Below are 13,308 nucleotides of genomic sequence, written 5' to 3'. Positions count from 1 at the left end.
CATATGACCTGGTCTCACTCATTACAGGTATTCCCTCTGTCCTATCCTCCCTACCCACCACCCTCCTCTACCATTGTTGACCCTCTTACACTAGGAGTGCATTCGACAGCATCAGAGGGGACTGCTATTGTTTATTCCACCAACTACTCTCAGGTTTCCTCCCACGTTGCAAAGACGTATGGGTTGGGAAGTTGTGGCCATGCTATGTTCCAAAGACGTACGGGTTAGTAGGTTAACATGGCGGTGCGGGCTTGTTGGGACGGAAGGACCTGTTACCATGCTTTATAAAAAAAGTTTTAAAATTTTAAAAACTGTCAATGTCGATTCTAATTGTCCATCAATAAATATTTATTACCCAATGTTCAGTTTTACAGTCTGGTCGTTGAATTAGTTTGAAATTCTAAGATAACTATTTTACACACTAATACTGCTAATCTTTCACTGGGATAAATAACCAGCTCTAAAATGTATCACCTTTCCACATTGCCTCAACTCTGCCATTGCTGTGTTTGGGCACGCACAGATATTTCACCAATTTCCAAGCACATGTAAAATCTGCTGGGATTTTACGATTAATTCACTGTGGGTTGACGTTGATGGAAAGGTCCTGATTTGTTATTCACCCCTAGGTACTCCTGAGATTGTTGTCAGGGCAGGGTGGGGGTGGGTTGTTTCTTGGACTATGAAGCTACATGCAAAGTGCTCTAAAGTGAGGACTCTAATCCATTGATATCAAAGGGAAGCTGAAGGTGTGGCTTTAATAGCAAACAAGCATAAACAGATAACATATTCAGAGAGGATTGTTAGAAGTGCTGAAAATAAGTACAGCTTTCTGATATCACCCTAGTCTGTGAAACCTTTGCCAGCAGAACAATAAAGTTCAGACAATTTAGTGCCAACAGTGTTAATTATCTCTTCCAGATGGCTTACTCTGCTTTTATTACACGGAGATGTTAATTGATAGGTACTCCAGCTTATCTGCATGATACATTGGAAATAGTTCAATTTTACGATAGTAAAATCTTTATAGATGGGCAAGACCTTAAAATAGCCTGGACAACCCAATACTGTCTGAATATAAAACCTAATCATTCATGATTCTGCCTGAATATCTTCAGCAAACACCTTAGTTTAAAGGTCCCATTGCCCCTTTGCCATCTACACAGTTGACCCCCCTGGTGTTGTGATATGCAGAAGGTCCTTTAGCAAGTGGTGAACAACTCTAACTTCACTCACTCTCCCCACAGCCCAGCTGCAGTTCACTGCCCTCATCTGGAAGACACACAGTGTGTGGATGGACCACATGTCATGTGCTGAGCTTACAACTCTCTGCACCATGGTTACTGGTTCTGTTGGCCTGTACTTTGGTCTTTCCAGCCTCCACTTTGCTCTTATCCAGCATTATTTTCTCTTTTGTTCCACGCCCAAAAATATCATCAACCTGCTTGATCCTTAATAAACAACGTTTGCCACCTGTCGGCCTAATTCCCTTCTCATTACAAATCCCTGCATGTTTTCTGAAGTATGGAGGTACAAGCAAGTGTGATGACCAGATCATTATTTTAAGTGTGCGCCCTGTGGATTTGTGATGTTTTGCTCAAGGTATCCAGACTCTTCACCCACTCACAGATGTTTAAATGTCTGCGAGAGGCAGAAACCTAGGCGGAGACCACACTTAGGCAGTTGAAACTAATCCAGAAGACCAGCCTGCATCTCAAGTACATACAGGTGCCCTCTGCCCCTGGCAGAAGTAGGTCCACTTAGCAGTCAGCATTCACACCATGAGTTCCAAATCCAACTGAATAAACCTCGGTGCCCACTTCTATACACAGGGTGCGGGGAAGTCATTCAGTTGAACATTTTACACCAGTAAATTAATCAGACATTTGCAGCTGAACAACCATTAACATTTTTTGCAACAAAAACAGGAAATATTGGCAACATTCAGTCAGGCAGTATCTCTGGAAAGGGAACAGAGATAATATTTCAGGTCGAACTGTGTTAACTCTTTTTCCACAGATACTGCCTGACCTGCTGAGTGTTGTTGACATTTTCTGTTTTTGTTTCACCTGCAGCGTTTTGGTTTTCATTTATGGGTTCTTCATTGACAGTGACCACACGACCTACAGCTTAATGAAGAGTGAAATTATGCAGAGCTACAAAAAGCCGAGATGTCATCGTGTTCCTTGGGCTTACCTCCTGTGAACACCAGGCGCAGTACGGCTCTATTTCCAGACACTTTGCACATGTCAAAGCTCCTTTGCACTTATTGCTACCTGAGAAAAGGACAAGACATTTTCAACAGATACGCACATACAGACAGGCATATGTATACACATTATATGCATGAAAATAAATCTCTCCCTTTGAACTTATCCTGGGAAGAAAATGTACCAACTCCCACAGGCTGAAGTGACAACCACGGAAATCCCAGGTGCCAACTGATGTGTGCGATGAGCAACAGACTGTGTGCAGGGTCCGACCCCTGACCACCCGCACGACAAGGCCTGACCACTGACCCCATCACAAGGCCAGACCTTTGACCCCCACCACAAGGCCAGACCTCTGACCCCTGCCACATGGCCTGACTCCTGACTCCCATCACAAGGCCCAACCCCTGACCCCACTACAAGGCCCGACCCCTGACCCCACCTCAAGGCCTGACCTCTCACTCCCATCACAAGGCCTGAGACCGACCTCCACCACATGACCTGAGCTCTGACCCCCAGCCACAAGGCCCAATCTCTGTCCCCCACCACGTGACTCGACCTCTGACCCCCCCACCACATGACCCGACCTCTGACCACCCCCCCACCACAAGGCCCAATCTCTGATGGCCCACAGAAAGGCACAAACCTCTAATCACCTGAACCCCCTCTGTCCAATGAGTGATTTGAACCACTTCTATCACCAACCCTCATCCCCCAATAGCTAAACCAAGCCCACTCAGGATTCCAGTCACGGGTGGGTCCCACAAGATCCTCGGCCTCGGATGTGAGAGTGGGAACAGTGTAACCCTGGTTAAGTAGCACTTGAGGCCCAGAACCTTAGCAACTGCTGAAGTTTTCAGCGGTTCACCCATGACTGAGCAGTCGCTGGTCACCACTCAACAGCCATAGTGCGCACCTGTAGGGAGCAATACAACCTCTAGTCTAATACTGTCTGCACTTCTCACTGCCTTGGTAAAGTAGCCAGCATAATCAAAGACCCCTCCCACTCTGGACATTCTCTCTTCTCCCCCCTCAGCATTGGGTAGAAGATACAAAAGCCTGAAAGCATGTACCACCAGGCTCAAGGACAGCTTCTATCCCGCCGTTATAAGACTATTGAGTGGTTTCCTAGTACAATAAGATGGATTCTTGACCTCACAATCAACCTTGTTATGGCCTTGCACCTTATTGTCTGCCTGCACTGCACTTTCTCTGTAGCTGTAACACTTTATTCTGCATTCTATTATCGTTTTACCTTGTACTACCTCAATGCACTGTTGTAATGAATTGATCAGTATGAACGGTATGCAAGACGAGTTTTTCACGGTGCCTTGGTACATGTGACAATAATAAACCAATTTACCAATGTACTTTGCAAAGCCACAGGTTATTAATACAGAGTCTGGAATAAACCCAACTGAGAATTCAGGAGAAACCTCCTGCAGCTAGAGTGGGTGATTTAGCCAAAAGCCTTGAATTCAGATAAGGGCCTTGGAGGAGAAAGACATTCTGTGTAAACGTGTATATAGCCTTTCTGGTTTTACCAACCAAAGTATGTAGATAAGCAGTTCAAATAACTCGTCAACAGGTCTGGAAACCTCAATAAAAGTTCCAAGCCTGGTGTCAGTTGACCACTGCATGCTGTTCAGTCTCACCCCCCAGGCAGTTTGTCCAACGTTGCAAATGTTTATTGGTTGCTGATTGTTGACTTCAGGAAGGGGAAGGTGGGTGAATGTGCACCAGTCTACATTGGGGGATCGGTGGTGGAGAGGATCAGCAGCTTTAAGTTCCTGAGTGTTAACGTATCAGATGATCTGTCCTGGGCCCAGCACATAGATGCAATCATAAGGAAGGCGCGCCAGTGTCTTTACTTTCTTAGAAGGTTAAGGAGATTCGGCTTGTCACCAAACGCCCTACCAAACTTCTACAGATGCACTGTTGAAAGAATCCTGACTGGTTGCACCACTGTCTGGGACGGCAATTCGAATGCGCCGTAACGTAAGAAGCTGCAGAGAGCAGTGGACTCAGCCCAATACATCACGGGCACATCCCTCCCCACCATCGGCAGTATCCACATGAGGCGTTGCCTCAAGAAGGCACCTTCAGAATAGTGGAAGATTAACAGTGGGATCACTATCCGGGCTGTTCCGTCGGGCAGGAGGTACAGAAGCCTGGAGTCCCACATCACCAGGTTCAGGAACAGCTGCTTCCCTTCAACCATTCAGTTCTTGAACCAACCGGCACAACCCTAATCACTAGCATTCAGCAGCACTATGACCACTTTGATCACTTTGCACTAAAATGGACTTTGTTTTTTTTTGTTCTAATTATGTTCTTTCTTGTAAAAATTGTATATGATTTATGGTTAATTTATGTTTTTCTTGTGAATGTTGTGTATTTGATGCTCTGTGCCTGTGATGCTGCTGCAAGTAAGTTTTTCATTGCACCTGTGCACACATGGACTTGTGCACATGACAATAAACTTAACTTTGACTTTGGTAGAAACTGTACCACTTGATATAGCCCAGCAGGAAGATTTCTCACTTACCATAAGTTTAAAAAAAGTCTTGCTCAATCCTCGCATTCCCTCTGATCTAAGGTGACCATATAATGATGAATATTATAGTTCTGATGATCCCGTTCACAAGGTTAAGGCAGCCATGCCATGTTTTGTAGGGAACTGGAATATCTAGCTAGAGTTCATACAGATCAAACACTTCTACACTGAAGGCCACTTGATGATAAGTCTGAGGAATTTAATGGCAATTATTCAACATTTTTCTCTTTAGAAAACTCAGTTGACAGGTTAAAACATCCTAAACTCTTGCTCTTGTACACTTCACATGTTCCTGCATGCCTTCTGATAGCTACACCTGTATAATGCTTTGCACCTGGTAATCAGTGCTTGGCTTAACCCCTTTGTTGCCAGCGGAACCATGGAAGGTCCTGCCTGAGAGTTAACCTCTCTTGGAATAACATCGATCACTCTTGCAGTGATCTTCTTAGCATAGAACGTAGAACAATAGAACACAGGAACAGGCCCTTTGGCCCACAATGTTGTGCCGAACTAATTAAACGCCTAACTAAACTAATCCCTTCTGTCTGCTCAATGTCCACATCCCTCCATTCTCTGCACATTCAGTTGCTAATGTAAGAGCCTCTTAAACACCTCTATTGCATCTGCCTCCACCAGCACCCCTGGCAGAGCATTCCAGACACCCACCACTCTCTGCGTAAAAAACCTGCCCCGCATATCTCCTTTGAACTTATCTCCTCTCACCTTAAGTGCATGCCCTCACGTATTAGAAGTTTCGACCCTGGGAAAAAGATACTGGTTGTCTGTGTTGACCTCTCTCCCTCTGCTCCTTCTCTCTTGTGTTGGTCTCCTTCATTCTTCCCCAGTACTGCTCCCCACCCTCCAAAGCTGATTTATCCCTGTTATTCATCATCCTCTGGTTTAAAATCAGTAACTTTTTTTAGGATAACTCCAGTTATGAAAGTAGTCTACTCAATCCATGCCTCTCATAATCTTGTAAATCTCTATTAGGTTTCCCCTCAGCCTCTGCTGCTCCAGACAAAACAACCCAAGATTGTCCAACCTCTCCTCATAGCACCTGCCCTCTAATCCAGGCAGAATCCTGGCAAACCTCTTCTGCACCTTCTCCAAATCCTGCACATCCTTCCTATAATGGGGCGACCAGAACTGAATGCAATACCCCAGATGCGGCCTAACCAGAGTTTTATAGAGCTGCAACATAACTTCCTGATTCTTGAGCAAGTGCATTTCATATTTTCTTATGACACAGGAGGCCATTTGGCCCATCCGTTCGATGGTGGCTCTCAGAGCAATCCCATCAGCTCCATTCCCTCACTTAGCTCCCTGTAAGCCATCCACTCTCACGTGCCCATAAACCCATGTGGTCACGGGGAGAATGTGTAAACTCTACACAGGCAGTGCCCGAGATCAGGATCGAACCTGGGTCATTGGAGCTGTGAGGCAGCAACACTACCTGCTGCCCCCTTTGCCATCCCCAGTCCCTCCCACAGATGGTGGGCGGAGGAAGTTGGGAGCACAGAAATAATGATCCAATTGAACATCATCCAGAGACTCCGATTGATCCTCGCCTGGCACTCCCTGCCAACAACACTCCCAACTCACCTGAGAAGCAATGTGGTGGACAGATACTCAAACAGAGTGACTGAAGCAGAAAGCGTTCTTCCCCAGCACCTGGCTACCGAGAGACAAGGCTCTCTGATATGGGGAAGTAAACAGGATTTGTATTTGGAGCAACAAACAAGATGCTGGAGGAACTCAGCAGGTCGCAGAGTCATACAGCATGGAAATGGGCCCTTCAGCCCAACTGGTCCATGCCGACAAAGCTTCCTGTCTAAGCTGGTCCCATTTGCCTGCCTTTGGCCCATATCCTTCAAACCTTTCCTATCCATGTACCTGGCCAAGTACCTTTTAAATGTTGTTAATGCATCTGCCTCAACCACCTCCTCTGGCAGCTCATTCCATATACTGACCACTCTCTGTGAGAAAAAGTTGCCCCTCAGGTTCCTATTAAATCTCTCCCCTCTCACCTTAAACCTGTGCCCTCTGGTTCTTGATTCTCCAACCCTGGGAAACAGATTGTGAACATCCACCCTCTCTATGCCCCTCATGATTTTATACACCTCTATAAGATCACCCCTCATTCTTTGACTCTCCAATAAAATAGGTCCCAACCTGCTCAACCTCTCTCCATAACTCAGTCCCTCGAGTCCCGGTACATTCCTTGTAAATCTCCTCTGCACTCTTTCCAGCTTAATGGCATCTTTTCTATAGCAGTGTGACTAAAACTGAATACAATATTCAGTTGGGTACATCCAATGGACAGTTGACATTTTGGGTGGAGACCATTTCCTCCCACAGATGGTACCTGACCCGCTGAGTTCCCCTGGCACCTTGTTTGTTGCTCCAAGTTTCAGCATTTCCAGTCTCTTGTGTCTCCTCTTGGTATTTGTGCTGGTTCCAAAGCGTCCGTCAGAACTGGGTCACCTTCCCTGTTGGAGAAGGGAACTGCAAATCTCCCCTGTTGGTTTCAGGTCTCCCTGGATGCCACTGCCCTAACTGGGCTGGATATTCTTGAGTGACCAAGCAGCGGGAAAGTTCCTTCCATGTTCTGCTGTACACTGCAAACAATTCGTTGCTTAAAGTTCCTCATTCTTAACAACCCTCATTCTGGCAAAACTGCGTTAAGATTGAGGGCGGCACAACATGGTGGGCCGAAGGGCCTGCATTGCGCTGTATTGTTCTAAGATTCACACTGGCCACAATCAAAGGTGTTAAAAAAAGGATAACAGTAACAAGAAGGTGAGGAAGCTATAATATTTGTTAGTGAGTTACAATGAATGGCTTTATTGGGAGGGGATTAAGTACATTGCAATGACCCAGAGTTGCTTTGCTCAGTGAGTAATCTCCAAATTGGAAGGTTGCTAAAGGCACTTTCACGGGCATCCAGAGTGCGTGCCTGAGGAGGCATTAGGGTCCTTGCATTTGCATGTTGAGGGCAAAACTGAATGATCATCATTTCTGCTTCGCTGGTGAGTTGGTCGGAATTCTCGGGCTTAACAATTTGGCCAGACGTTCTTATAGGGTTCCAGGAGGCTGCCACTGAAAGCAAGTTTTAATTTTTCTTATCACAGAGTCAGGGGGAAACCTGGCGGGTCTCTGGCCAGTAAACACAAGCAGTCGCCAGCCATCACTGCCTCCCCATCCCCCCCTGGCCCAGTTGCCTCCACCTTCACCTGCAGCCTCTTCTGACCACCTTGGCTGAAGTGCCCGACGAAAAACCTTGGCATGTCCTGGGACGGCACCTTATTCCTGGGGCCTCGTCCGGTGCCAGCGGCTCACCAGTAATTAACAACCAGGGCCAGCGGACCAATCTGCCAAGGTGATGTCACTGGCTTCATTACCATGGGGATAATGTGTCCTGATTCAGGCCCCAGCCAATTTCCAGGCCTCTTTAAAATCCAAATGGGGACCATCGCAGTAAAGATGCTTTCTATAAAAGTCAGTGAGAGCTCTGTGAATGCCAGATTGTAAAATACATTACGATCAGGACCATATGTTCACAGAGACTGAATAAAGCCTTATTTGGTTTTTATTACACCACTATTTTACACGCTGAAATTCCCCATTTCACCATAACAACTGAAGATCAGTGGTGACAAGAATAGTTGACTTTAGCAGCCCGAAGGCTGATTAAATGGGTGTGGGCTTCGACAAAGTGCCCCTTAGTGATGGACAGGGAGAGAAGACAACGAAGGCCCAAGAGGAAGACAGCAAGTTTCCTGTCTCAGCAGTTAGGCCATCCATCATTACTGAAGGTACACTGACTGCAGGTTACATCTCGAGCTGACAGCTTCGTTAGACTGCCATATATTCACCTTCACAACATCCTCTGCTGTGCCCAACTCCATGTCACTTTGCCTGCCTTATACCATCGTCCTCAACCACTACACTACTCCTGTCAAAAGGACGTTGCCGTGTGTTGATTCTGCTGCTGCATTAATCAGGAGGAAGTGCACTGAAGTGTACAGAACTTCAGAATCTGGATCCCTTTTACCAAGAAAAAACACTTGGTGTCATGGTTCCGAGTGCTGGTTCTCAGTTCTGCCCCTTATCCCCATTGATGGTGCTTTGTTGTGCAGCACGTGGTTTCCATGCACTACTGTTTCCCTAATGACTCACACCTGAGTTCCATCAGGAGACTAGTATAAGTACCCTGGTTCCACAAATACTGGTTGCCAGATTACCGGTCTATTGCTGGGTATACTTTGGCTCCTGGCTGTTTTGAGCCATTAACTCTCCAGCAGTCCTGGTTTCTCCTAGAAACCCTGTTTCAGTGTCGGGACTCTGCCTCAGAGTCCTGAGGCAAGACTCCTTCTGTTTGTTGCTCTGTGCTCAGTACTGAGGAAGCATCCTGACTCCAGTCTTGTTCTGGTGTTCTGCATTTGGGTTCTTTGTGACCTTGCTCTTTGTGTGACATTGTGACAAAAGGTTCACTCTTTTGACATAGATGCTCCTTTTATCCTTAACAATTTCTTGCATAGAAGATTATCAAATGCTTTACAAAGATTTATGTCTAAAACATCCCAACCACTATGCTGGTGAAGTCAGCATAAATCTCCAATAGATTATTCAGAGATTACCCACCCTCTCAGATAAATCCTTGTAGAATGAGTTGTCTGTTTTAATTGATTGTGGACTTCAGGAAGGGGAAATCAGGTGTATCACTACCTGGGGCAAGTACTTAGCAAGCAATGGCCTTTTTCTCTACCTCCACACTGGCTATACGATTGTGTGATCGATATTCTCCCTGGAGCTCTGCTACCTACTAGTTGGTTATGTAACTTGTCCTGACCAGAGAGGGAAGCCATGGAGGGGTATAATCAATGAATTGCTCATGGCAGGCATTATTCATCCTCATTCAGGCATTCCATCAGAACCATCTGGACAAGCCCGGTGGGTTGCCTGGCGGCTCCTGTTTTGGGAGGGGGGTGGTGGTACTGTCATGGTTCTGAGTGCTGGTTTTTGGTTGATGGTGCCTTGTGTAGCATATGGTTTCCATGCACTACTGTTTCCCTAATGACTCACACCTGAGTTCTCTCGGGAGACTAGCATAAGTACCCTGGTTTCACAAACACTGGTTGGCAGATTATTGGTCTATCTCTGGGTATACTTTGGCTCCTGGCTGCTTAGAGCCGTTAACTCTAGAGCAGTCCCAGTTTCGTGGTTTCTCCTAGAACACCCTGTTTCAGTGTCAGGACTCTGTCTCAGAGTCCCGAGGCAAGATTCCTTCTGTTCGTTGTTCTGCGTTCGGTACTGAGGAAGCATCCTGGCTCCAGTCTCGTTCCGGTGTTCTGCAATTTGGGTTCTCCGTGACCTCGCTCTTTATGTGACATTGTGACACTTGGTGTTAGTAAAAGTAACTATTGTGAAAACCCAATATTGTCTGAAGGGGGTTAGTCAATGAGGTTTGGGCTGTCCAGTGTGTGACTCTCCCTCACCATTGAGGATGACTCCCTTCTGCCCTCTGAAGTGGCCTTCTGGTTGTAGGTTGTACCCAGCTCTATCCTACAGACTGCCACACAGTGGTTCAAAAAGGAAGCTGCCTCCACAGAGCAGCTGGACTTGGGCCACAAACAAGAGCCATGTCAAAGTGTGCCCAACCTGGAGTGAATGAAAACTCTCCCAGTCCACTGGTACACCCACACCTTAAAATTACAACAGTTCTTGACTTTTTCTACACCTACAATACCATAAAGTTGGGACCAAGGTGTCTATCAGAGGGCAAGGGCCATTGACAGCCAGTAACCAAGGGAAAAGTCAATGGTCAGACATCAAATGATCGTTGCTGAGTTCTCCGAATGAACGAGTTATTAAAGACAGACCAATGTCTTGTCAACCTTTGTCAGTGGTCCCACGAGCACTTGAGAAGAAAGTTGCTCTTGCTTAGCAGCCAATGATGATTGCTGTGAATAATCTGACTGTTCTTCTACTTAATGAAAATTAAAACAAAACCACAGATGCTCAAAATCTGAAACAAAAACCAAAAATACTGGAAACACTAAGGCAGCATCTGTGGGAAGAGAAATAAAATTTAAGTTTCAGATCCGAGCTGGGAGAGAGATAAGGAGGGTAACTTTAAGTTGCAGCAGCTGGGAGGGATGGTCAGAACAAAATGAGTAAGTATGATAGGGTGAGACCTGGTCAAATGGGTAAGTTAGAGGGTAATTATGCTTCTTCCTGTGTTGTGTTGCTAATGACAGGGCTGTGGGACATGTCTGGCATGTCAGACTGTTGGATTGAAGGATGAATCTGACAGGAAGTCTCTGCCAACCTGTGCCCTAGCAAGAAAACGGCTGACAAGTCCACTGCAGAAAAAAAAGTTAATGTTTCTGGTGTGGCTCCTTCGACTGGTGAAGAGACTGCCCAAGTTGTTTATTCTCTTCTGACTCACCAAAGCAGGATGTAGGGTCTGGTGCAACTGTAGAAGCCATGAATATACTCACAGGAAGGGAGATTAAACATAAGTCTTATAACGGTATCCAACATTATGAATGTTTTGGATAAAGAATAAGATACCGTTGGGTGAAGTGCCAGAACCAGAGATCCCAGATTGTTGGAAGAACCAGATAAGAGATGACATTTTACACAATTGTGAAAGTTGGCCCACGTTGTAATAAATCAGACAACAGCAGAACCAAAGGACGTACGATTAATGCTTTAATATTTTAACACTAGAGGGAGTGAGGGATACAGAGAAAGAACAAACAGTGTAACCCGAGCTCTGTACTGATCACCACTTGGAGATTTACTGGTTAGTGTCCCTACTTTTATACTTAATCCATGGGAAGCGTCTGTGGGAAGTTGCACAAACTAAGGCAGTTGCTTACAGCAAGCTTTTAGCAAAACAAGATACGTCTTAAAAACTTTTCTTTCTCACCAGCACCCGGACATTTTACAGTCATAACCGTAGTCACCCCATGATTGAGGCAATATCACACCATGGGAAGAATAGAAGCACACCATTAACCCTTATATTTCCAGTTATCTTTTACACAGTGAGTTATAATCTGGAAGTCACAGGCCAACAGAATGTTGAAGCAGATTTAATAATAACTTTCAGAAAAGGAATTTGGTCAATGTTTGAAAACTTTTATCTGTAGTTTGTGGCTGGGTTTGGGCACTGTGGTCGTTCAGCTGCCTCACAGCTCCAGCAACCAGGGGTTGTTTCAGACCTGTCTGTGTGGTGTTTGCACGTTCTTCCTGTGACTGCCCAGGTTTCCCCAGGGTTTTCCAGTCCCCTCCCTCATCACAATGTCACGCTGGTTGGTAGCCAAGCTGGCCACTGTAACTTGCCCCTGGTGCAGCTGGGTGGTAGGAGTTTCCAGTGGGAGATCATGGACATGAGAGAGAGAACAAGTTACAGGGAAGTACGTGGGGAAATGGGCTTGAGGGATTGCTCTGAGAGCTGCCACAGACTCAATGGGCCGAACGTCGTCCTCCTGTGTCATAAGGAAGTAGGAGGGATAATTTTCTTTTTCCTAGCATCTGTTACTGTAGACTGATGGTCACCACTTGGGTCTTTCAAACAGTGGAACTATGGCTAAAGTTAACTCCGTCCATATTTCCAGCCAGCCAAAAACTCCCTGCTTTTGTCACTCACCCAGCAAACAAAATATTATGACTCTAAATAATGTCATAATATATATTCAGGTATAAATATTGCCAAAATGGCACTTTTCGTATGATTGGAACAGAAGTTAGTATTGGCCAGATAATTGCGAACTGCAGGATATGCACAGCAGCTGACCATAAGCAATTCCAATGTCCTTTCTGCTTTAGCAGCTCTTTGGAGAGTTGAATGTGTGCGTTTCAATTCATGGGCCAAAGACTGGGCAACTGGGCTTAACTGATGGAATGGACTTCACTTTAAATGGGCTGGCACCAGTGTTATAGAGTTATACAATGCAGAAACTGGCCCTTCAGCCCAGCATGTCTATGCTGACCATCAATTACCTAGTTATACTAATCCCATTTACCAGCACTTGGTGCCTTGCCTTGAATAACCAGGGCTCTTAGGGTAAGGCTTTAGACTTAAAAGGGTTCAATGGTGTGGGTGAAATCTGGAGAAAGTAAATTTACAAAGGTAGTCAGAAAGATAAAACAATTCCACAGGGAAGCAAAATAAGTAAAGTCAGTCAGGAAGGGATGGAGCACACAAATAGTCAGGTCAAGGGGAAAGTGGTAAAAAGACAAAACTGAAGACTTGTTATCGGACAGCATGCCGCCTTTTGTAACAAGATGGGTAAACGATGACTTTCTGTTATCAGTACTAGGAGGAGCAGTTGGCCATCCAGATCTCTACGTTCACTTTGCTATCCATCACCGTCATGGCTCATCTGTTACCTTGGCGATATTTTCCTGTACTGTCTGCATATCCCACAATTTCCTTAATGTCCAGAAATCTGTCAGCCTCTGTTCTGAGTGAGGACAATGATTGAGCCTCCAGCAACCTCCAGTGTAGGGAATTCCAGAGGTTCATCA

At 45.7% G+C, this 13,308-nt stretch overlaps 1 protein-coding gene across 1 annotated transcript in view; it reads right to left on the bottom strand.

Moving 5' to 3' along the window:
• The window catches only part of LOC127582882 (integrin beta-3-like), a 71,396-nt gene that overhangs the window by 50,077 nt on the left and 8,011 nt on the right, over positions 1-13,308 (bottom strand). The window contains exon 2 of the mRNA XM_052038508.1: positions 2,197-2,276. Within this exon, the coding sequence (XP_051894468.1) occupies positions 2,197-2,276 (80 nt within the window). The remainder of the gene's footprint in view (positions 1-2,196; positions 2,277-13,308) is intronic.

This window comes from Pristis pectinata, chromosome 25, assembly GCF_009764475.1.
Source record: "Pristis pectinata isolate sPriPec2 chromosome 25, sPriPec2.1.pri, whole genome shotgun sequence".
NCBI classification, from domain to species: domain Eukaryota; kingdom Metazoa; phylum Chordata; class Chondrichthyes; order Rhinopristiformes; family Pristidae; genus Pristis; species Pristis pectinata.
The sequence above is the reverse complement of the archived record's forward strand: the minus strand, read 5'-3'. Positions and strand labels throughout refer to the sequence as shown.